The sequence below is a fragment of the Carcharodon carcharias genome, chromosome 14, assembly GCF_017639515.1.
Source record: "Carcharodon carcharias isolate sCarCar2 chromosome 14, sCarCar2.pri, whole genome shotgun sequence".
Taxonomy (NCBI): Eukaryota; Metazoa; Chordata; class Chondrichthyes; order Lamniformes; family Lamnidae; genus Carcharodon; species Carcharodon carcharias.
The window spans coordinates 98282139-98309255 of record NC_054480.1 but is presented as its reverse complement, the minus strand read 5'-3'; the positions used below and the strand labels follow the sequence as shown (position 1 = coordinate 98309255).

General features: G+C 40.0%; 1 protein-coding gene across 1 annotated transcript in view; it reads right to left on the bottom strand.

Moving 5' to 3' along the window:
* crsp7 (cofactor required for Sp1 transcriptional activation, subunit 7) overlaps positions 1 to 26813 on the bottom strand; it is a 187277-nt gene extending 160464 nt beyond the window's left edge. Inside the window, exon 1 of the mRNA XM_041205141.1 lies at positions 26396 to 26813. Within this exon, the coding sequence (XP_041061075.1) occupies positions 26396 to 26458 (63 nt within the window). The 5' untranslated portion in view covers positions 26459 to 26813. The remainder of the gene's footprint in view (positions 1 to 26395) is intronic.
* Between the last annotated feature and the right edge of the window lie 304 nt (positions 26814 to 27117).

The window sequence follows — 27117 nt, the reverse complement described above, 5'->3', positions numbered from 1 at the left end:
GTAACCCTCCATAAGCTAGACGTCATCCAAGACACTGCCGCCTTCTCTTAACCTGTGCCAGGTCCCATCCACCTAAAAGCCATGCACTCACTTACCTACACCGGGGACATTCTTATCCTTGTTTGCAAATCCATCCATGACCTTGCCCCTCCCAAACTCTATAATCTCCTCCAGAATCACTTATTTCCTGTAGCTGACAATAACCCCCAGATACAGACTGTGGCTTTAGACCTTCTAGAGGGACCTATAACTTGGTCATTGCTGCCAGACAAATCCAAGAAAAATGTCGAGAACACCACTAGGGACTCTTCATTGCCTTTGTTAACCTGACCAAAGCATCTGACTCAGTAAATTGTAAGGCTCTGTGGATCGTGCTCCAAAGATTTGAATGTCCACAAAACTCCTTCACAATCCTACAACTGCTTCATAATGATATGACTAATTGTTCTGAGTGGGAAATCTGAAACAAGCTTTTCAAAATCTGGACCAGGGTCAAGCCAGCCATGTGATAGCCCCCATACAATTTACAATCTACCTGGCCTCACCTCAAATATCAACTGCCCTTTGGTGTCAGCATTAAGTACCACCCAGATGGAAAACTCTAAACTCAGTCTCCTCCATGCCAAGCTAAAACTAAACTGACAACCATAAATATACATGATCTACAGATTGCAAATGACTACAGTGTCGTTACCCACTCTGCACCAGATTTGCAAGCCACACTCTAACTCTTTAACTCTGCATACAAGAGACTCAGCCTGTCCTTGAATGCCGCCAAAACAAAACTCATATCAACCCACACCTCGTCAGCCAAATATCCCACCTCCAATGTGTGCTAAAGGGGACACTCCAGAATACGTTGAGAGCACTTTCCCATAGCCTGGCAGCCACCTCACACAAAGGCAGCCACTGACGAGGAGATTTAACACCAAATCAGGTGTGTCAGCTCAGCCTTTTATAAATTACAGCAAGTGTTTGACAACCTCCACAAGTCAACAAAAGTCCTCGTGTACAGAGCAGTTGTCATCACTATACTTCTGTACTCCTGAGACACCTGGACTGTGCATCAGTGACACAAAAGAGCACTAGGAAAATTCCATCAGCAATGCCTCTGACACATCCTCCGGATTCAATGGAGGACCATCGAACAAATGCTGGTGTCCTTCTTGAAGCCAGTTCCACAAGCATTCAGGCAAAACTCCTGCAAAATTAACTACAATGGGCTGCATATAGTGTCGGGTTGGCCAGAAAGCATCTCCTCTGCCAGGCCTTGTTTCCTTAACTTTCAAATGGTCAACATACTGGGGAGGTCAAAGAAAAAACTTCAAAGGCAATCTGAAGCTCTCCTTGAAGCACAGCAGCATTAACGTTAATGACAGGAGCTTGCTACCAATCATTTGAAATAACGATAACTTGCCCATCATGCTGAATCACAACGCCTAAATGATAAGGCAAAGTGGTGGCAGAGAAGGAAAGAAAGTAAATCCTGCACTCCAGATCCCACCACCTCGTGGGACAGCCTGCCCCATGCACCCCAAGATCCTTGGATTGAGAATCGGCCCATTTAGCCATATGAACCCCATGGCAGAAACTCGCAAAGTCATCCTATGGCAGAAGTCAACCTTGAGTTAGGGACAACCGATGACAAATCTCCTCCAGCCCCACAACACAAGCATGCTTCTAATTCTGGCCTCTTGAGCAATCCCAATTTCAATTGCTTCACTACTGATGGCCATATTTCTGCCATATGGCAATTCTGGTCTCCACATTATAGGAAGGATGTGATTGCACTGGAAGGGGTGCAGAGGAGATTCACCAGGATGTTGCCTGGGATGAAATATTTAAGTTATGAAGAGAGGTTGGATAGACTTGTTTTCTTAGAGCAGAGAAGACTGAGGGGCGACTTGCTCAAGGTGTACAAGATTATGAGGGGCATGGACAAGGTGGATAGGGAGCAACTGTTCCCTTTAGTTGAAGGGTCAGTCAAAAGGGGACACAAGTTCAAGGTGAGGGGCAGGAGGTTTAGGGGGAATGTGAGGAAAAACTTTTTTACCCAGAGGGTGGTGATGGTCTGGAATGTGCTGCGTGGGAGGGTGGTGGAGGGGGGGTTGCCTCACATCCTTTAAAAAGTGCCTGGATGAGCACTTGGCATGTCATAACATTCAAGGCTATGGGCCAAGTGCTGGTAAACGGCATTAGGTAGGTAGGTCAGGTGTTTCTCATGTGTCGGTGCAGACTCAATGGGCCGAAGAGCCTCTTCTGCACTGTGAGATTGTGTTATTTTCAACTGTGAAGGTCCAAAAGTTTTGGATTTCCCTCCCTTTGCCCCTCTGCCTCCTTCAAAACACCCCTCAAAACTTACTTCTTGACCTATTATCTCCTTACATGGCTCAGTGTCGTGTTTTGTTTTACAATGCTCCTGTGAAGCATCTTGGAACATTTTGTTTGGTTAAAGGCACTATATAAATGAGTTATCATCGTTGTCATATGACTCCAACCAGCGAAGTGTTTTCCCCCCAATTCACACTGACTTCAAATTTGCTAGGGCACCTTAATGACAGCAAGGCACAGCTGATAAAAGTATGAAAAGAGCAATCACACTCACCTTTGGAATTCAGCACGTTTGTCACATTTCAACAAAAGCTGCAAGATGCCAGAGTGGTCCTGGCAGAACCCAAATTGAGTATTGGTGAATAAGTTATTGGTGAGCAGGTGCTATTTGATAGCATTGTCGATGACACTTTCCATCAGACTGCGGATGATTAAGAATACACTGATGGTGAGGTAACTGGCTGGCTTCAATTTGTCCTACTTCTTTGGACAGGACCCAGTTAGCAATTTTCCACATTGTCGGGTAGTTGCCAGTGTTATAGCTGTACTAGACCGCCTTGGCCAGGTGCACGACTAGTTCTGGAGCACAAGTCTTCAGTAGTACAGTCAGGATGTTGTCAGTGTCCATAGCCTTTGCTGGATGTAGTGCCTTCTGTTGTTTCGTGACATCACATGCAGGGAATCAAATTTGCTGAAGGCTGACTCCTGTGATTCTGGGGACTTCAGGGAGAGGTCAAGATGGATTATCCACTCAGCTTTTCTGGCTTTAAAATTTAAATGCTTCAGCTTTGTCTTTTACACTGTCTTGCTGAGCTCTGCCATCACTGAAAATAAGGATGTTGTTGGAGCTACCTCCTCCTCCTGTTAGTTAAGTGTCCACCACCATTCTGGGTTTGGCAGCACTGCAGAGTTTTCATCTGATTTGAGAATTCACTTATCTCTACCTATAAGCATGCTGCTCTCACTGTCTAGTCCTGCACTGCACTTTTACCAGCTTGGCATCTCTTTTAGGTATGATAGGAGCTGTGCCTCGTATGCTCTCCCAAACTCCTCATTGGACCAGGGTTGGCCTCCTGACTTGATGTTAATAGTAGAGCAAGAGATAGCCAGGCCATGAGGTTGCAGATTGCAGTTGCTGAACAATCCTTGGTGCATCAACAGCTACACAAACACCCAACTTAAGATAATCAGTTAAGCTCGTAACGTGGTTCATTTACTCTTGCTAGAAGCAATGTACGTTCATATGGAAGGATCTGTTCTTTGCAAACATAAGGAATACGTTCAGGCCTTCTGCCTTTTTTGCATTGACCTGGAGCTTGGGGAGCCAAGAGTTCCACGTTGCCTTCTCCATGCAGTTCTTTGGCTAGAGTGGACTTGCCAACCAATCAGCACCCTTTTCTCCTGCCATATAAATTGTTGTGATTGTTTGAAATTTGGCATTCCTGCATTTGTCCTGATGAGTGCAAGACGAAAAGCTTCAGCAACGTTTCTCTTTTCAGCAATATTTAAGTTCTATACTGCTAAGCAACTGTTTAGGTAAATTTAATTCTCTAAGCCTATCCTCATAAGGGTTTAACCCTCCTATACATTCTCTAGAATCTCAATATATTTCTTACCACAAAACACAACAATAAGTACTCAACATGTCAACTGAAGGTATTCAATCATTCAAGCAAGCCATTAGTTTTATAATCTAACTTGGCAACATTTACTGGAAAAATGCTTCCTAAAGCTATTCAAATTGCTTGCAAACCTTTAGAAATTGGCAACGACCCCCCCCCCCCCCCCCCCCCCCCCCCCCCCCGAACCAAGTTCCTTCTACTCTCATTGGGTATTCTGTATGAACTATACAGGTAACGTGTTGTCTGATCAATGTGGAGAACACATCACTTTGTCACATTAAATTTGTATCTGCCATTTACAAGCCAGCTTAGGTTACCTAAATCAGCTTTCAACTTACGAATCTCCTTATTGTCAACACTAGTGCAAAATTTTGTTTGATCTGTGAATTAGATATTTGCTAATGCTTTTCTCAAGATAGTGAACAAAAAGAGAGCAAAATGATGTAGCACAGAGCTCTGATAAATATATCATCTCAAAAGACTGCATACCAAATGGTTATGGTACTGGGTTTGGAACCCCAAGATCAAGAGTTCAAATCTCACAATGGCAAACTATGAAACAATGTAACTTCATCTGAAACAGATGGAAACAGGTTTACTCAAAAGAGTATCAAGAGTTCAAATCTCACACTGGTAAACTATGAAAAAAGCTTGGCCTAAATAGCCAAGTGGTTATGGTACTGGGTTTGTAACCCCAAGATCAAGAGTTCAAATCTCACACTGGCAAACTATGAAACAATGTAACTTCATCTGAAAAACAGATGGAAACGGGTTTGTACTCGAAAGAGTTACTCTATTCTTAAGTGCTCCATTTTCTTTCATACAATGCATTAAACAAGTTCACAACCTAAAATCTCCATGGACTTATTAAAAAAAGGACGACATGAACTATCTGCTAATCATCAGGAACTATCCTTGACTATGAAGAGTAGCTGAATACCAATCAGCACCTCGCTTTCCAACTCTGAAATAAACTGAACACTATCAACCTTACATTCTTTAACTTCAATGTGACTAACAATTTCAGATATTACTACTGTCAGCAACTGCTCTGTAAATCTGATTGATCTATTGCCCCTAGGAGTGAAAACAAATAAAAATACCAGTTTCATTAATTAGAAATCAAAGCAAAAGGCTAGTGTCATTGGATTGTTTGCTGTCATCTGACAACTAAAAATGCTTTGCCATTACTCCAATTTCCCCTTTATCTAATTATCCTTGCTTGTTGAAGCATCTTTAACTTTTTGTATTGGTCTTTATCCTCTTTGAATATCAATTATAATTATATAAGTTAAATATGTAAAAGAGGTGATAGCACATTGTCCTAAAACTAATCCAAAATATACATTTTGATGTACAGAAATTTCAAACACCCTGTAATGGGTCGACAATGTAAAGAGCTACTGCACACACACCTGAGTTTTAAGCTGCAGAACCCACCAGTAATGGATATAAGTCAGCTTTCCCCAGTACAAATGGCCGCTTTTTTAACCAGTATGTTGGACTTGCTGTATAGTCGTCTTTTGGAAGCAGTTTTCAATCTGTCTGCGTGAATTGAGCCAATGTGGAATCTTGCTGTTGCACAAACTCTCTGCCATGTACATAAATCACTACACACTTGAACGTAACTGAATGCAAAACAACAATACATTTGAGAGATATCATATCTCAGCAAGTCTCTGCTTTCACATCTTCAGTCTCACTTTTCCATTAAGCTTAATACAGCAATAATTTTGAACTGAGTACATCATCATCCTACACACTATTAAAAGGAATGTTCCACCTTTTGGATCTTTGTGTACTGTAATCCAATATTTCCTGAAATATACTTTCTCCTAAAGTAGCTTCTCAAAGTTAAATTTTTAAAAATCTATATATTTTGTACATAAGCAACATCATCTAACTGCTTATCCCTGATGTCAGAATGCATATATCAAATAAGCCAGCATCATTTATTCAAAGGAATGCAGAGCTCCTGCTCTTAACTGAAAACAAGTCTAAATCTATTATATCTAAAAGGTATTTTTGGCTCCCCCCTAATATCTGAATGGGTAAACAAATTGGCTCAGTTATTTCCAAGCCATACAGACTAAAAAAAAGGTTAATGCTTGATTCCAAGACCAAATAGGTTAACTAACTTCAACTGAGGCAAGAGGAACAAAGCCTGGATTACCTGTTCCAGGCCACTATCCAGTGACCCCTACCAGAAACTCCATAACGATGGGTATTCGGAGCCAAGAGGGTCGAACATGGCTGTGATGTCAATTCATTCAATCTTGGTTTGCACATGAACAACAACCCTTTGGAAAAACTTACTGAAAATCCAGCATGAATCACAATCTTTATAAGATATGTGCATGAGGTAGGGCGGGGGATGGTGAGGAAAGATTAGTAGATATTAATATAAATTGTGAAGTTTTAAAGAGTGAATTAATGGCACATTTTAGTGTTACACAGAGGCAGGTTAATGTGAAAATTCCACACCTTTATTCCATCCACCAAATGTGCAATTGAGCCTGCAGTAACAGCCAATATGACTTGATTTGGGTCAGTGGCAATTTATGCAAAGATCTTTTAACCCAGCCTAAATTGCATCTGTTCTGAGCTATTTAATTACACCTCCAAAGTGATCACTAAAGACAGTGAAACTACAAGCAATAAACATTCAAATCAGGTTTAACTGTTCACTTTTTAATTTGAATATGATTCCACCCAAATTAACAATCCTATACAATTTAACCCTTTGATAAAGCCAAATGTTTTGTGATTGTCGAGGGTATTTTAACTAAATGAGTTCTTATTACCTTGTTAATATATCCAACTGATCCAAAAAAGAGGTTAGTGAACTTTGCCATTTGAATTACATATAACCAGTATTTCATAGAGAAATCAGATTTCAGGGATTTGGGGAAATTGGAAGAGTAAACTGGAAATATAATTCAGACCCCATAAAGCTGATTTAAAAATAATGCCCATATCACAAAGTTAGGATGGTTGGGCATCCAAATAATCTTATCCAGGTTAACATATCACATACAAGGACAGTGAGCTTTAAGTTCAACTTTACAAAGAAACAGTAGCATATATAGCTGAAAAAGTAAAATTTAGAAACGTGAGCTAGGAAACACAGAACTCCAAAAGTAATGGGCGAAAAAATGCAATTGAAAAGATTTCAACCCAACTAGCACATGGCAGTGGTTAAGGTAATGAACCAGAAAGCCAAAGATCTTAACTTCAAATCCCACCATAGCACATTGTAAAATTTAATTCAATAAATCTGGTGATTGTCAGGATTGTCTTAGGAGCCCAGCTAGCTCACTAATGGTCTTGCCCACAGAAAACCACTCAATTGTAAATGAACTACCAAATTGAATAAGGAGAAATAAGGAGAAGTTGATAGACGTGATAAAAACCAGACATAAAATTAGGGTAAGACTTGCAGGCAGCAAAGTCGTCCTCACCATCTTGTGGGGAATGATATTCAAGTTGTCAGAGTTGCCCAACTGGACAGTCAATCAACAATGCGACATAGCTGCAATTACTCATATCTTTCAGTCAACATACTAGGCTCAATCCTATATCCTGTCCCATTAGCAAGATACGTACACCCGAAATAGCAGTGGTTATAGAGTCAGGTGGGAAGTTCAGTACTGCACAGCTTCTCATGAAATTACTCCACATAGTTAGACATTTCACAAGTGCTAAGGAACATAAGTAAATCTAGGAATGTAAGATTGTATCAGGATAACCAATCAGCCATGGACAAGTACTGATGCAAGCCAGAGATCTTAACCAACAAAACTGGTCAACGGTACACATATTTAATATGGTTCTATGCCTTATATTGCATGCTCAACACAAGCAAATATTTCAATTGTCTTTGGGAAAGGAGAACATTTCGACATGAAAGGAAATTGCAAATCATCCAAAATATTATACCTTTCAAGTCACAGTAAACATTTCAGATCACTCAACCATCTCAGTAACGTCCATCATTCTGCATGCCTGCCGCCAAGATTTTTTTTAACTCTCTAAATCATTTTATCCATGCCTGTTGCTCATGTCCTTATACTGATCTTGAATTTGTTTACATCCAATCTATTTTCCCACTTGGTCATTAGGTACTAAAGCGGAACCATTACCATAAATTCCAACCAATACCCACAGAAGCTGTGTTCAAAAATCTCATTGTGATAGTCACTGGGCCTCATGTATGTTTCCCCCTAGCATAGAAGGATCCTCAAAAGATTACAAAATAACCTAAAAGGCCTGCACAGATTACCCAATAATACCCATGAAAATGGAAAAGGCTGCCCATTCTCAAATGCTACACTTACTCAATAAAACATACTTAAGCATTTCCCTCAACCACATTGCTCCATCACATTCACCATTTTACTTAACTATGCAGACAGAAACTGTGGAATTTTTGGAAGTTATTGATATCTATATTGCTCTTTTTGCTGTGCAATGCATACTGATTATTCAGTTATATATTTAGCAGGCAGCTTAACGAGAGAGATTTTGTAAAACTTTGTTCTTCTCCTACTCTGCACCTGAACATCTGCGCAATATAAAGTGCATGATATTGATTGGCTGTTAGCTGAAAAGGTTTCCAGATTTACAAGAAAAACTGAATTATTAGGGTTAGGGTGCAAGACATTCAATTGTTTACTATAAAATAGCTTTTAAATATTGACAAAATCTTCTCTCAAAAAATTCTGATGAAAGTACAGGGTGTCAGAACAATGAGAATCATCCCTTGTTTCAGTATTACTGCTGGTTGGGACAAATTGGTTCCTGAACTCAACTATAAGAACTTTTAATAGGAGTTTGATGAATAGATAAGGGTTAGCACTCAAGATGGGGCTCTCTAACTGATTACTTTAGTGCACTGGAATAATTTTTAATACATATTTTAATTAAAGTTAGATCATTGATAGGGTAATTTTCTTTTATCATTCATGTGTAATTTTTTAAACAAACAAGTTATGTACCAGAAGTGAATTTCCACATGGACAATAAAGTGAAATTGAATTGAAAATGATTATTGACTGAGTTTAACTAAGCAACCTAAATTACTATTTACTTTACAAGACAGCTGGGAGCAAGAAAAATCCTTTATTCTCAAGTTTTCAATCTCAACCACCTCACTGTGAAGATGTACCAAACAGGAGATACACATTTCAGGGAAATTCCAGCAAAAGAAGGATGTACTGGAACAGTCATCTACCCTCATATTCAGAGTAAATGCTGGAAGGGTGATCAGCTAGATGGAGTCTCACAAAAGCTACATTACACCAATGCGCCAAAATCTGACTTTGATTTTAAAAAGTATTTTATGACTCAGTAGATACTGAGTGGTGCAATCAAATTTGAGCTTCTGTTTTAAGCTAAGTGGTCTCAACTGGGGTTTGGTGTTAGCCAAGGGTATGAAGAGATATGGAGCAAAGTGGGTAAATGGTGCGGAGTTGAGATCAGCTGTTATATAACTGAATAGCAGGATAAGTTCAAGGGGCCAAATGATCTACTCCTGTTCTTATGTTCCTAGAAGCAGTACATGGGCCACTGCTCACCTTGCCTACAGTGGAGAAAAAGTAGTTCATGGTTTATGCTGTAAAGTATGCACCTGTAAGAATTGAGGCGCCAGAATTGCTCTTGGCTGTGCTGTTCTTACAATTGAGGAGCTTGCCAACATTTACTGCCTAAGCTCATTTGTGTGCAGTCATTTAGCGATGTTCAGGAGGGCTGCTTTGTTCAATACAAGTCAACAATTTCAAGTAATAATGGGACAGGAAGGGGGTGAGAGTTTCTTTCTGAGATGTTGCCTCATCCAGAAAAAATGGTTTGTGGAGAGGCTCAAATAGTTATCTTCTTGCTTAACAACTGACTATCCCAAGCAGTTCAACAACTTGGCTGGTTTTGTACTAAAGATTTTACATTAAATAATGCTATCAACACTTTTTCCTTAAATTTTTAATTGTAAATTGCTGTGCTCAATGCAAAATATGTTGCTTCTTTCCATTTGAGAAAGCAACAAACATTCCAAAGATCATGTTTTGGAGGTGAGATTCCAAGTAATTCTTACTCTACTCTATTCTCCACATTGCAAAAGTATAGTATTTTTTTCTAGTGTCTCAAGCTTTCCCAAAATTAACAATTTGCCAGTTCAAGAACACTAGCCAACTCATTTTATACAGGATCTTTCCAATTCAGCAAGTAAACAGAGTGGTAAAAAAACTAATCTCAGGCAGTAGAGGATTGTCCACCATTATATGCAGCACCTTAATTCTATTGACTGCAATGAAACTGAATGTCAGGTGCTGTGTAAACTGGTGACTGATCCAATACCACCCACAAACAACCCAGAAATAACTGTGAACCAGAAGGTGAAAGGCAGGGAGCAATTTAAAACAGTTACAATCACCAGGGAAAGGGTTCTGAGAAAATTATTAGAACAAAAAGCTGACAAGTCCCCAGGTCCTGATGGACTTCATCCTAGGGTCTTAAAAGAAGTGGCTGCTGAAATAACAGATGCATTGGTTTTAATTTTCCAAAATTCCCTAGATTCTGGAAGGGCTCCTCAGATTGGAAAACAGCTATTCAAGATAGGAGGGAAACAAAAAGCAGGAAACCACAGGCTAGTTAGCTTAACATCTGCATAAGGAAAATGCTGGAATCTATTATTAAGGAGGTTATAGTGAGGCAACCAGGTAGTCAACATGGTGAAAGAGAGCTCATGTTTGACTAATTTATTCAAGTTCTTTAAGGAAGTAACAAGCAACTGAGAGAAAGGGGAACCGATGGATGTGCTGTAATTAGATTTCCAAAAGGCATCTGACAAGGTGCCACATCAAAGGTTACTATGCAGAATAAGAGCTCATGGTGTAAGAGATAACATGAATAGAGGATTGGTTAGCCAACAGGAAGCAGAAGGCAGGGGACTGCCATACCCCTAGCCAAGCTGTTCCAGTACAACTGCAACACTGGCATCTACCCGACAATGTGGAAAATTGCCCAGGTATGTCCTGTCCACAAAAAGCAGGACAAATCCAATGATTTCAACTTGGAAACAAAGAAAAATTCAACAATTAACACCCCATTCAGTATACTCTCAATCAGTAAAGTGATGGAAAGGGTAATCAACAGTACCATCAAGTGGCACTTGCTCAGCAATAACCTGCTCACTGATGCTCAGTTTGGGTTCTGCCAGAGCCACTCAGCTCCTGACCTCATTACAGCCTTGGTTCAAACATGGACAGAAGTGCTGAACTCCATGGGTGAAGTGAGAGTGAATGCCCTTGACATCAAGGCAGCATTTGACAGAGTGGCGTCAAGGAGCCCCAGCTAAACTGGAATCAATGGGAATCAGGGGGAAAACTCTCCACTGGTTGGAGTCAATGGCTGTGGTTGATGGAGGTCAATCATTTCAGTTCCAGGACATCACTGCAGGTGTTCCTCAGGGTAGTGTCCTAGGCTCAACCATCTTCAGCTACTTCATCAATGGCCTTCTTTCCATTAGGTCAGAAGTGGGGATGTTCGCTGATGATTGCACAATATTCATCATCATTCACGAGTCCTCAGATACTGAAGCAGCCCATTTCCAAATGCAGCAAGACCTATACAATATCCAGGCTTGGGCTGTCAAGTGGCAAGTAACATTCACGCCACACAAGTGCCAGGTGATGACAATCTCCAACAAGAGAGAATCTAACCATCACCCCTTGACATTCGATAGCATTAACATTACTGAATCCCCCACTATCAACATCCTGGAGGCTTCCATTGACCAGAAACTGAACTGAACTAGCCATATAAATATGGTGGCTACAAGCAGTCAGAGGTAGGAATCCTGCAGCGAGTAACTCACCTCCTGACCACCACCACCAGCACCCCCCCGCCCCAAGTCTGTCCACCACCTACAAGGCACAAGTCATGAAAATGTGGTGAAATACTCTGCACTTGACTGGATGAATGCAGCTCCAACAACACTCAAGAAGCTCGACGTCATCCAGGACAAGGCTGCATTGGCACCACGTTTACAAACTCCTCCACCACCAACACATAATGGCAGCAATGTCTGCCATCTACAAGATGCACTGCAGCAAGTCACCAAGACTCATCAGACAGCACCTTCCAAACCCATGACCGCTGCCATCTAGAAGGACAAGGGCAGCAGACACATGGGATCACCACCAACTGGAAGTTCCCCTCCAAGTCACTCACTATCCTGACATGGAAACTTTATCACTGTTCTTCACTGTTGCTGAGTCAAAATCCTGGAGCTCCCTCCCTACACTCTAGTGAAGGAAATGAAGTATTTTATTTCAGTGTGACTTGAGCTCAAAGAGATTGAAAATGCAGGGGTGGATAAAAAGGTGGAGAGCATTTCAACAGATAGCAACAGTGTGCACAGTGAGATAAAGCAGTTTTAATGCTTAGCAAGAAGTGCAGGATAATCAGAACAAAATGTGGGAGCAAGATCCATGAATGAACATTGGTATTACAGCTTCCACCTTGGTACAATGACCACAAGATTAGTCTATATTAAAAAAATTGCATGGGCTGTAAAGTTCTGAGTGAAATCCTCCATCCAAATTTATAATAGAAATATAAAAGTAAGGACAAAACAGATGGCTTTAAAACTGGGACTGAATTACAACTCCATGCTCCAGTCTAATTATCCTCCACACTAAGAGCAGTTCAGCTGATCATTAGACATGGTTTTGACTCCATATGTGCAAAATTTTAAGGACCCTAACTGAAATTGAAGAATCTAGGTAACTTTTCTTTAAAATTTATTTATTTACTGAATTTGGACTGTCTAAACTACAGCCAAATGCAGCCCATGGAGCCGAAGCCTAATTGTTCAATAAAAATGCTTTTCACTATATTGTAACTGTCTTTGAAAAACATTTTTTTCTCCCATCGGCGATCCAGTCAGAACAGCTGAAACTCCAGTAACATGAAAGGACTCAAATTTGTATTAAGCAAGTGAAACTGAACAACATTCCTATTATTTTACATCTCCAGCTATGGATCTTGATCTGTGCCTGATTGTACTAAACACACTCAAATCAGTTGATTTTGTGGTTCAATGCAAAATTCAGTGTCGCAACACGGGAAATGGTTATTCAGTGCATCAAATACTTTCCTGTGTTTTCTAATGCTGCATTCTCAATTCCCCCAGTCTTGAGGGGAGCATAAATGCCAGCAAAGACCAACTGGACCAAACAGTTCTGTTGAAGAGTCATATGGACTCGAAACGTTAACTGTATTCCTCTCCGCAGATGCTGTCGGACCTGCTGAGTTTTTCCAGGTATTTTTATTTTTGTTTTGGATTTCCAGCATCCGCAGTTTTTTGCTTTTAGCCTATTTCTGTGCTACAGAATTTATGTACTCAGCTGCTTGTTTCCCATATCTTTTTCAAGCAACTTTTAAAAGTAACCTTCAGATATTCAAGTATAAAAGAGGACATAGGGTTAACACTTGAGACTCATCTTGTACTGTTTCTTCCTTCTGTCTTTAACTATGCATAACTGAAAATGTAGGTACAAGCTTTGCTAGGTTTTAAACAGCATAGAACTGAAAGCCCTAGACAAAAATGGGTTGTGCTGTAACCAGAAAAGAATGATGCTGCCATACTGCCTGAATCATTACCATAATATTTTTTCTTTTTTTTTAAACACACCAAAATGGACAACTTACTATTAGATATTCACAGAAAGTTGTATAAATGTCATCTTAACAAAGTAGCAATATAGGAAACTAATTTAATTGCGTCAGGAAATGTGCAAACAACTGTCTTTGGGCTGATGAATTAAGTCAGGCCAGCATGACCCACCAATTTACTATATCTCACCACTCTACAATAAACATATAAATATAATTGCACTGTACCTTAAGCTAACCAACAAATTTGTACAATATTGCTAGTCTATAGAAATTTGAATATTTATTAGGTAGAACTGCAGTTGTACCACTCTCAGGTTTAATTTCTGTAGCTCTGTTAGTTTGAATAAGTTTCGATTTTTTCCTCCAACTAATTGAAAACTCAAAGCACTGAAGCTTGGCATAGTTGATGTTAAGAGATGTAACCAAATCAATACCCAGCAGGAAAATGTTTCACAAGAGGATGGGTGGCCCAAGACTAGTAAATGACACATTAGCGCACAATTGTAATTGAATAAGTTAAATTGCTTACGGGCTAAAAAGTATAAAGAGGAATGGGTTAGCATCAGGTACACAGTAAAAAGCATACAGGAAAAAGTATTATGAGCCCTGCTGCAGTCAATAGCCTGTTTCATGCTAGGGTTTAGGAAAGCACCTCTCAAAACTGATGATTAAGGCTTTAGGATCACATGCTGAAAAAAGTTATGGCATCCAATTGCATGTAGCATAAAAGCCATAGGTGGACAGCCAACAGTAATATTTTTTGCTCCAACTTCCCAAGAGACTGGGAATCTCCATACTAATAAGTGGCAGAAAATCTCAGCTGTATTTTCTGGTCTCCTCTTTTGCCCTTCTAGTAGAATGACCATTTCCCATTATACACCTACACTTCTGCAGGCACATTTTCAAAGTGTTATTACAGAGCTTTTTTGTTGCAGCATGGAACTTACCTCTTCCTGATTTTCATTCATTCATTCCTCCATTATTTAAAACTTTCAGGCTAAAGAGAAAATGGTAAAATTCCTAGGATATTTGCACTGTGGATGAAGGATGCTTAGCTGTAAGCATAAAATGTTATGAATTACTTTATAACATTTGGGGACAACAGCTATGTCAAAATTTGCTCTCTTGAAACATGTCAGTAAAGCAACTGCCCAGGACTGGAAACCTAAAAGGTACCTCTCAAGCCAGATAAGACCACAAGGCTTAGGAGCAGAAGTAGGTCATTCGGCCCATTGAGTCTGTTCAGTCATTTAATGAGATCATGGCTGATCTGATAATCCTCAACTCCACTTTCCCACCTTTACCCCATACCCCTTGAATCTCTTACTGATTAAGAATCTGTCTATCTCAGCCTTGAATATACTGAACAACCCAGCCTTTACAGCCCTCTGCGGTAAAGAATTCCACAGATTGACTACCCTCAGAGAAGAAATTCCTCCTCATCTGTTTTAATGGATGCCCCCTTACTCTGAGATTATGACTTCTGGTCCTAGACTCTCCCACATGGGGAAACAACTGCCAGTAATAAAGCTGCCTTAAACTGGACCACACTATATTCCTCCGCACCCATCATATCTCAATTTCCTGCCACATCCTTGATTTTGAAGTGACAAAATTCAGCACCATTGCCATCATTACTTATGCAAGCAGCAACTAGTCACATTCTAAATCAAACACTTCTTCTCTGCCTTACTTGTTTATGTCTTTCACTGCCTTTTATCCCTACTCTCACTCTTTTGGGAAAGTGAAAGCACTCTGCAGAGTAACTTCACACTCCAAAGTGCATGGATAACCACCTTCAGTGAGGTCAGAGACAGACACAACCTTATCCAACTCTGGCACACACCAGAACTGGTGGAAAACTAAACAATCCACTCAACAAATTAAGTAACAATACAAGAATTTTTTTTTTTTTAAACTTACATAACTTTCAAAACCAATATTTTAGTCTCAGTCTTGTTATTGCACATTTCACTTCCGTTTCCTTCAAAATTCACTTGCGAGACAATGCAATATTAAACACAAAAGTTAAATATCATGTTATTAATGAAATTTAAGGGTTTTTTTGCATTGGGATGGAGTGGAAGAGAATTTGCTGATTTGGTACTCCACATGTATAACACAAACATACATCAGTTTTCTCTATTGCATGGACGGGACAAATCACCGGATTTTCAATGTTGCTGAACACTTCTTTCCTGATCACTCTTCCAAAACAGGTAATTAATAGACCGATAAAAACCTTTAACGAGTTAATTTCAATATATTTGGACAAATGCTACAACTAATATTTCAGATTTTAAAGAAATCAAATGGACTCCTGATTTCCAGCAATTAATTTCCAAATATCAAAACTGAATAAAATGTATTGAACTAAAGCGGTCAGGAAATTTACACAAAATTGCACAATGTTTCCCAGTTTTTGCTTTTCAGTTTCATTGAAGATAGCTGCATGTATAATACAGGTCACCTACAAAAAAGACATTTTTAAAAGCAGGCTGAAGCTTTAATTAAGATTTGAAGCAGATATCACCAGAGTAGTCCAACAAATTGAATAATTTGACATCCCCCAATAAACAAATATGAAATTAGTTCAATAATAACTTGCAGAGTTATGAATTGAGCTTTATCTTGATATATACAAACTAAAGTCAACCCCTGCTTGCTTTGATGAGAAACTTGAGCTTATAGGACAAGTATCTAGGGTGTATCTAGAATAGTATTCTAAAAAATATCTAAAATAGGCCAAAAAAGACTTTTAACGTTGGCAAGTATGTGGGTTATCCTTGTAACTCATCACTCTAAAACCAGCAGAAAACAGCATCAACAGTAGGCCATATAATCAAAGCTGATAATTAATTCTAACAATTCCATAATAATAAGCCTTGCATTTTAGCAGTTCTCTTTTACTTTAGCAGTAATTTCTGTAACTTGGGCCACATGTCCACAATGAAAAGCTTTATGCAAAAAAGATATTTCAAGGGGCTCTTTAAACTTCCAGCTATATGGGCAGGAACTACCCACATCACCAGCCAAATGATGTGCCTCTTAGAAGTCATTTTATAACCCAGAATCCTCAAAAGATATCAAATGTCAATAGACAATTTCATTTTGGATTGAGGCTATTAGGCTTCAATCAAGAACAAATCTGAAGTGGGTGGGAGCAGTGGGGTGAAGGGAAGTGAAAAGTAAAGAAAAATTTGTGGACTGGGAATCATTACTAAGCAATTCAGAGAATATACCCAATTAAACCAAAAATCTTTTTAAGTAATAGATTGTTATTTCTATTCTCTGAATCTTTGAAATTCTCTACCATAGAAGGCTGGGGAAGCTCAATCATTGAGCATGTTCAAGGCAAAAATGTATAAGATTTCTGGATACTAATGACATCAAGGGATATGGGGAAAGTGGTATTGAGGTAGATGATCAGCTATGATCTAATTGAATGGCGGAGCAGGCTCAATGGGCAGAATGGCCTACTCCTATATTCCTAGAAGTATCATAATGAAAAGATACAATTATTCAGCAATTACACACAATTACTTCAATGTTATATCAACTTATAATGTTGAAGAGCATCCAGGTCCCCAAAGAGAGGTCAACACAACACCAATCCCAATTATGAGTGATGTTCATAAAAAATTCACATTCCTTTACACTAAAATCACTATAAATTAGTCAATACGCTGATGAAAGTTAAACACCAACTTCACAAGCACAATATGATTATGAAAATTTAATAAAGATATTCAGAAAGTAACATTACTTACATGCAAGTCTTCATTCTTCTAGACAGCATCTTAGACACACGCTGAAATGATCTAGCACCACAGCATGTTTTGGTGAGGGAAATCACATCACATCAAGGGATGATCTTTCTTAAGATGTCTTATGTCCTCAGAGGACCAACTGCTGTGCATCATACAAAGCCTCACCTGGAGCACCAATTTTATCTTTGCTCCAGATCTATCCATTTTCTGAAGACCCAAGACTATAGTTCAGATAGGATTCTAAAATATGTAGGAAGCGCCACAAAAGAACAAAATTCATATATCTAGTCTTTCTCCAAATATCACTGTTCCACAATTTCTAAACATTGAATGAAACCATGTGGTTATTCCAGGCAGAGGCTTTACATATATTTAAAGACATTAGGGTGTTTCAGATAGCAACCAGAGAAGATATGAATGGCATTTTATCCAAGACTTTGCATTTCTGACAAACTACCAGCCAAGTCTTATTTTAATGATGGATTTATTACCTTTGAGTACCTTTATTACCTGATTTGAGGATAAAAATGAAGACAATGTTTTGGTCCAAAATGTGATGCAAACTTTGGCAAGAACTGTTGGCTATATGAACAAATCAGGTAGGCCAATTGATATCCAGCAACTAGATCTCACTGACGGAAAGCAGTACCAACAATGCCAGTTTTCCAAGACAGACATTTCAAATCACCAGTGCTAAGAGAGAGATTTAAGAGAGGGCGGCGTTCAGAACTAGATATGGATTCAAATTCCAAACAAATCTTGCCAACCAAGACATCAGAGAACGTTCTCTATAATGAAACCAGAGGAAGAGGAAGTAAAAGTAAGATGGCAGCCACCAGCACAATAAACTGTATTTTAGCATCAGACGATATAAAAATGGATGTTACATTTTGATAGCTAAATAATTGATAAAAAATTCCTTCCGTTCAGAAATATCTAGTCAATAAATGATTTTCAGGAAGACAATTTTCTCCACTACTGATAACTGCACAGCTTGGTGTGATTTTTTTTTCTTCTTATACAAACAGCCAACTGAAAGTGCACCGGGCTCAAACGTAACAGTCTCTCATGGCATAGCAAGACCAAATGCTATTCAACACAAGGACATCAAAGAACAACAGCTGTGATGCTGACAAAGTCATCAAAAAAATTTTCTCTTTCTTTGCTTTGATCTTCTTCAATAGCCCAAGGATTAGAGAAAAGGAATCAAGAAGAACAGAACTATTGGTTTCCAGTAAAAAGTGGTTTATGCAACCCAAACAATGTTCAATGCATTGAAAGAAAGGCAAGTGCAGGTCCTACCCTGTTTGTTGATATACCAGATATTTATAATGTCCAAAGATAAGAACATAAGAAATAGGAAGAAAGGACCATAAGGCCCATTGAGCCTCCTCCACCATTCAATATGACTGATCTTGGGATTTCAATACCAATTTCCTGCCTGCTCCCATATCCCTTGATTCCCTGAGACACCAAAAATTTGTCCATCTCAGCCTTAAATATATTCAATGATGGTGCAGCCACAATCCTCTGAGGTAGAGAATTTCAAAGATTCACAACCCCTCTGAGTAAAGAAATTTCTTTATCTCAGTCAGAAATGAACAGCCCCTTAAGCTGAAACTGTGACCCTTTCTTCTAGATTCCCCAGCAAGGTGAAACAACCTAGTATCAGTCTCTACCATGTCAAATCTCTTCAGGATCTCGAATATTTCAATGAGATTGCCCAGCATTCTTCTAAACTCCTAAGAATATAGACACAATTTACTCAGCCTCACATCATACGGCAATCCTCTCATCCCAGGGACTAATTTAGTGAACCTTCACTGTACCACCTCCAATGCAATTCCTTAAATATGGAGACCAAAATTGCTCAGAGTATTCCAAATGTGGTATCATCAAAGTCCAGTACAATTGTAGCAAGACTTCTTTATTCTTGTACTCCAATCCCCTTGGAAGAAAAGCCAACATGCCATTTGCTTTCCCCATTGCTTCCTGCATCTGCATGCTGTGTTCCTTGTATAAGCACACCCAACTCTCTCTGACCATCAACGTTTACAAGTTTCACTGGCACCCTTCACCCGTCAAACTAGACATACCATTTGTGACATTCCCAAGCTGTGGGTGCAACTATTAAAAGGTAAGGCACCCACCTCCTCCAACAGAAAGAAGACATTCCATTAGTCAACAGCATAGGTTGAGGGATGTTAATGGAAGCCAAAAGACTGGCGCTCCAGAAGCCACCGCTTCAGACCCAGAATTAGTTTAGTCCAACTCCATTGGCTAATATAATGGTGATTTTCATGAATTCACTAGTGAAACAAGTTCAATTGTACAAATTTCATTTGGAACAAAATGACTACAACATGAACATGTATTATTCATTCATTGTTGATGTCTCACTCGACAACAAACTGGTCAGCAGGCAAGAAAACTTTGCCCTAGGTTGTGGACATAAAGCACATACAAACTTATATTTGCTTTTTTTCCCCTCTGGGTGAGACAAATAAGCTGAACTCCTGGGCCACATGGCAGCACCTGCAGAATAGCCATTTGAGCAATTTTTGATGAGCCAATCATCCAAGGAAGGATAAAGTAGCAAGAACCATAGAGTGGCACCAACAAGGCAACATTTTGTGCAAAGGGAAGTAGCTGTGACTCCAAAGTTGAATAAGATACTATTGATAACACAGCTTAATAAGCAGGAATCTCCATGCAGGAAACTGTCAATGATTTGGGACATATTTACCATCCAAGCCTTTGCTTGCACTGGAATCTGTCCTGAGCCCAAGAATGAGACTGTACCATCTAGAATTTGAGAGAGATAAATCAGATAAAAACTCTTCCCAATCTAGATGAACTGTTTCAATTGCTACAGATGAAAGAAGGCCACCCATTGAAGGGTCACTTGGAAGAATGATCCAACTATAAAATTCACAATGGTTCAGTCTGAAAATAGACAGAGTCAGTGCTGGCTATACAGGGCTTAACGTGAAGTAATGGAAAATCTATGGTAAGAATCACAGTCCAGGCCTCAAACAAAGAAAAGAGGCTCCATGGGAGGCTGCTCAGAAGCTCTGGCCAAAATCATAAAAGAGCTGCTCCTGTGGACCCTGCCTAGATCTGTAGACAGATTCCTCAGTAGGCACCTGTGAAGCCATAGCGCAGACCTTGTGCATTTCTGATTACAGCCCTTTCATGTTTCTTCAGGAGTTCTGAGCCCCAACTCAGCAGTTCATCACTTGGGCTTGTAAGAAAAATTGGACCACAAACAGGTTGCATTCAAAACTAGCAGCTGCTACTGCACATATGTAAAATCTCCAGATGGTGATCTGCAGAAATAGACAGGAGGAACCTCAAAAATAAAAATATATGCGTGTTAGTGGTTCATTCCCTTGACAGGAATTCCATATCTGATGCATGCATACTGTTCTGTCATCCCAGAGTCGAAACAGCCTTAATGTGCCGCAGGTACTTGTTCAGCAAAGTTAGCAGATCATTCTAATTTTTCTACTCTTCTTATGCAGATTGTAATTTCAGTTGCCTTTTGGAAGTGAAATGATTCATATGGCCACCTCAGCAGGCACCCAGTAGAGAAGGTTGGGGAGGAAAGTCCTGATTTTTCATTTTACAACCACTGGTTCTACCAATGAGACCCTGGATGGAAGATGTGATGGTGTCAAATCTAGAAGTGATAACTTCGTACCACTCAGGAGTTAGCAGTCCTTGTGCTTTCCTTAATAGCTTATACCCTCAAAAATTAAGGGTGCCCAGGAGTTGCAGAAAACACCAAGGCAGATGCTATGTGCAATCATTGGTGTACACTCACTGATCCAATACACAATTCATCTAAATAAATGGTACCCAAATACACGTCTGATACTTTGCAATGTAATATACCAACGGATGCTAGAGCCCCAAAGCCACATCCGTAATGTCAGAGGTTCATGACAATAATCCATCTGGAGTGGAGGAAGACTGGCAAATTACACATCATGGACCATCAAGGAGCAATCTCTTCAGTGAAAATCAGCAATAATCCAATGGTACCAAAAAAGGAAATAAAAACAGTGCTGTGAATATTCAGCAAATCTGAGGAATCTGTTCAGAAGTTAAGAGTATTCATATTCTACTTGACATGTTAACTGTTTCTTTCTCCACAGATTCTTCCAGACTTGCTTAGTATTTACAGCACTTTATTATTTCAGATTCCTGGTATCCACAGTATTTTGCTTTTGTATTATGTACTAAAAGATGACATTTCTTTAAATGCTTGACAATGGTTTGGCTCTCAATACTGCAGTCAAAACAAAAAGAACAGTATCGTTTGCATCAAATTCTGCTGGTCAGACAAGAGTAGAGGTCTATCACAAGTTCATAAGAAATAGGAGTGGGAGAGGGCCATTTGGCCTATCAAACCTGCTCCACCATTCAGTAAGATCATGACTGATCTGACTGTGGCCTTAACTCCGGTTTCCTGCCTGACCTCCATAACCCTCCACCCCTTGTATATCAAAAATCATGTTGATGAAATCAACTTCAATCCATATATCTGAGGACCAGATAATGTAGCAACATAGGCCCTGTGCCAATATTGTTGATCGGTACTACTCCTTGGAACACCACTGGCCCTTAATGCTTGAAGCTCATCTCGCCCCTTGTGGTTGCAGTCACAGGGCTGGCCAGTACCAGCATGCTTTCCAGTCTTTTTGTGGATTGTGTCAAATCTGACCCAGCATACCCAGTTCTGAAAGTTCTAGCATTATAGTCATGATGTCAGACAGTTCCTAAGCGGGTTAGAATTTTTAGCCACCATTTAGCTAAAAACCTCCAGCCTAGACATTGGAAGCAATAAAGGGAAAGGAACACTTGAAGCCATAAACAAACATATAGATGAGTGATGGTCAGGATGAAAGATAGAATATTTTTTAAACTAACATTTTTATCTAAGTCTAAAGAAATTCAATAAATTCAAGAAAAATATTAAGACATAGGAAAAGATGACTTATCTAGAGTCTGTTGCCACAACATTAAAATTTACAATCAATAGGATAATTGTAGGTAGGAAATAATTTTCCAACATTGATAAAAATAAATATTCCAAGGTGGGACAGGGCTGTATTCAGCCAACAGGGATAACACTGACTACAAAACACCTTGAAAAGAAGCTACCCCTTGCATAAGACTGAGGAGACGACAGTTTCACAAATTTGTTGACAAATTTCAACAGCTTATAACAATAGAGTACCAATATTGAGACTTCAATTACCCTAATATAGACTGGGAAAAACATAGCACTGATGTCAAGGAAGAGGAATTTCTAACATATGCACTAGTAAATTTTCTCGATGATGTCTCCAGTTCAGCAAGGAATGAAGGATTTTGGATCTTGTTCTGGGAAATGAAGCAGGGCAAGTGGAGTGTGTTACAGTACATTACCCAGCTAAGCATGGCCACAAAGTAATTGTGGAAAGAGACCAACACTATCAAAGGTAAGAATGCTCAACTGGGAAAAGGCACATTCCAAATGATTGGTAAAGCAGTAACAGGGAAATGGTGGGAGGGCAAATGAGATAATTCAGTTACAAACTGGGAATATTTCTTTGAAGGGAAACGGTACAGCATCTAAAGCTAATGCGTTCCGAAAGATAAAGAAATTAAAAAGTTAAAGTAAAACAGAAAAGGAGGCTTATGACAAATGTCAGGAGCAAGATTCAGCTAATATTCAGGAATATTATGGAAAGTAGAGCAGGGAATTGAAAAAAATTAAAAATAGGCCCAGAGAAGACCTATTAAATTGAATCCTAAAATTGCTCATAAGAAGTGCAAGTGGTTTGTCAGGGCAAAGGTTGGGGAACAGAAATTTTCGCGTAGATGAAGAGATGACTATGGTTGAAACGATGTTTTGCATCTGTCTTCACAAAGGAAGTGCATGATGTGAAAAATTACATGAAAAAAAGGAGAGGGGAGTTATAGAAGGGATAGTAATAAAGCAGACCTACTGAAAATTGACAAGTCAGTTGGCCCAGATGAAATACACTCTAGGTTGTTAAAAGAAGCAAAAGCATAAATAGCAGCGGCATTGCTCACAATATTTCATTCTTCACTGGATACAAGAATAGTGCTAGAGGAATGGAAGGTTGCAGATGTTTACTACTGCTATTGAAAAAAGGGGAGGGGAATAAACCAGCAAACTGCAGGCCAGTCAGCTGAACATTGGTGGTGGGGAGGACGATCATGGATAAAAACTTTTATTTGGAAAAGCATAGGTTAATCTAGGAAAGCCAGGATAGATTTGTAAAGGTAAATCATATCTGACTAACTTGGTTAAAATTTTGATATGATGAAGTATGTTGATCAAAGCTGTTGCATTTATGAACTTTCAGAAGGCAATTGACAAGGTGCTACATAGGAGGTTTATTTAGAAGATGGAATCTCATGGAATTAAGGGGAAAGTGATAGTATGGATATAAAATCGGCTGAGTGACAGAAAGCAAAGGATGGTGGTAGTGGATGGATGTTTTTCAGACTGGGAGGTGGTTTACAGTGGTTTTCCCCAAGAACCAATTATGGATACACTATGCTTTGCAATTTTTATAAACAAATAGCATTATAAAGTTTACAGATGATATGAAACTTAGCAAAGTATTAGATCATGATGAGAATAGATATGGCATTCAGGGTGACACAGGATGGTGAAATGGGTAGAAGCATGACAAATGGAGTTCAATGAGAAGTGATGCACTTCTAGAGGACTAATTTAGAAAGGCAGTATACTATAAATAGCACAATTTTAAATAGTGTAGACGAACAGCAAAGCCTTGATGTTCATGTACACAAATTCTTACAAGGTAGTTTGGCAAATCAATAAAGGTGGATAAAAAAGCATATGGGTTACTTAAGTTTATAAATAGAGGAACAGGATATAAAAGCAAAGAGATCATGCTACAACTGTGAATCACTAGTTAGGCCTGAGCTAGAGTATTGTGGACAATTCTGGGCACCACACACTTCAGGAAAGAGGAAAAGGTGCTGGAAAAGGGTACAGAGGAAATTTACCAGAATGTTACTACGGATGAAGACCTTCAGTTATGAGGGGGCAGCAGAAAAGTTAAGAATGCTCTCCTTGGAACAGAGACGGTTTAAAGGTGACAGTATGGACATTTTCAAGATGATTAGAGCTTTTGATAGAGTAAATGGGGAAGATATATTCCCTCTGGCAAATGGGTCAATAACTAGAGGTTATAGATTCAAAATCAATGGAAAAAAACCTAGAGAGGAAATGAGGAGTCCTTCTTTCTTTCAGTTGTCAGAATCTGGAAATTCTACTTGTAAAGGTGGAAACTCATTCCATTATTTTAAAAGCGAGTTGTACAGGTACTGATAATGAGGAACTCACATGGTTACAGGTAAAAAGCAAAGATAGGGGACTGAGCACAACTGTTCTTTCAGAGTGGCACAGGAACAAATGGCCTCCTCTGCGCTGTAAACTCTTATGATTGTATAATTTTGCTCAGAACATTCTTTGGCGCCAGATCACAAACTGTATATAAATGCAAAATGTAGAAGAATTGGAGAGAAAAGTTATTTGACACAGAACCCTTTCACAATACTAGACAAAATAAGTTACATAAAAAATCCTTGCTTAGCAAATCTGACTTGGAGAGATACATTGCAAATTTTGCTTAACCATAAAAGACGTGCACTATTGCTTACGTTTTACTTTCTGCTATATAATGAGCAGGAAGAAAATTGATTTTGGAACCAAACACTGACGTAACACTATTACTCTGCAAATGCTATTACTCTGAAATTCATAGATTTATTTTTCAAAAAATGAAGATGCTAGTGAACATTTTCTGAACAAGTTCTCTGGGTGAAGGCTATCAGTTATCACGAGCCTGCATAGGTCATGAAGGAATATAATATTGCTTTTTATGCATTAACTAGGAAATACATTTGAAACCAGCCATAAGAAACATCCACCAAATATAAAGCAGCAGAATTCCTCTATTTCACGACACAGCTGCAACTTCACCACGTGAAATACCGAAATTATGATTTATGGAACCGAGTAAGATACATAAGATACATTTTTTACAAGTTAAACTAGAATTATCCTAAAATTCCGTACTTTCCTATCAGATTTATTCTGCGCTGATGTTACTCGGGAGCTCCAAATTACCCATCATTCCAGTAGCCACTTCCTGTTTGCCCGTTTTTACCTGCTCTCCCGTATGTGATTCCCTGACCCTAAATCAATTACTTCAACACGAAAACATTAAATTCAATCCCCCCGAACTCACATTAGCCACAACATGAATTAATTCCAGCTCCACTTTCTATAGGGGAGGGATTTGCAGAAAGGATAGATACACCACCGCTCATCTTCCAATTTTAACGAAATGTGTATTACGTGACTTTGATTTAATCATTCAAATATATTAAATATCACAAATCAACTTCACGCTTCAGTCAAATATGTTCAATGCCATCTCATAAGGTCTATGTACAGTTAACTTAAAAAAGATGGCAGTGAGTACAACAGTTGGTCACCATTTTAATAGGGGAAACTTTCCAACGATTTAGATAACAAGCATTAACAGTTGTTTAAAACTTTATATATTTTCGGAACGAGTCATTGTGCGTGTGATTTGTGATAAGTTAGAAACAACCAGAGCGTGCTGTAAGGCACTGTGAAAGCTGAGAGCTGACATGGTTTAGAGGAATCCTGCTGCTACTCCATGCTGGGAGGTTAAACCCCGAGCCTTGAACAAGGCGCAATAAGATCCTGGCTATTCCCATTCCGACCCGCCTCACTCCAGTCTGCTCCACACACTCATCGCGGGCCTGGGGTCAAAGCCTGTCCCGCTAGGCCGCGTTTACTCTTCTATATACACACACACACACACACACACACACAGTCTCACACAGGCAGACCCCGAACCGCCACGGGCCCGAGCCAGGGGCTTGCGTGTAGGCACACGGCCTGGTTCTTACATTGGCATCCTTGTCTATGGCCTGGAGCAGCTGGTCCTTGATCTGCTGCGGGGTGGGTGTCATTTGGCGGCAGTGTGGCGGCAGCGGCGCGGCGGTGGACGGGACGGGGGAGGGGGGGTTAAGGAGGAGGTGGGGAGGGAAGAGGGAGAGGAAAGGGACAGGGAAGGAGGGAGGCCCGCTAACAAGAAGCGCAGAGTCTGAGGAAGTAGCTGCGAAGAGCGGCGGCTACAGCAGGGCCGCTCGGAACCGTCATATTCCGCCGCTGCGCTCTCGGGTTGCTCCCTGCGTCCAGTGTGCGCCTCACTTTCGCCGGCTGTCTGTCACTGCCTGAAGGGAACCGGCACCACAAGCAGCCGAGAAACCGAGCCAGTCCGAGCAAAGCAGCCCACAGCGAAAGCTCACTCTACCGACTCTAACTGAGGATCCGCGCGCGCTGCACCACGGGAACCCAGCACTCCGGCGGCGCGTGCCCGCGTCACAATCTACGATCGAGCGCGTCATTCGCCCCGCGCGTGCGCGGAACAGAGAATAACGGCGCTCTCGTGCGCGCGCGCCCTCGCTTTTAAAAAAAATTACGGCCGGCGCGCACCCTCCATCGGAACAATCACGCCGCGCGCTCCAGCGTCTTGACGTCATAGCGTAGGTAAGTTCAGGCGCGGTGGGTGTGCGTGAGATTTCCTGCCGCTGAGGAGCATGCGGCGGGGTGGCGGACGGTTACCCTG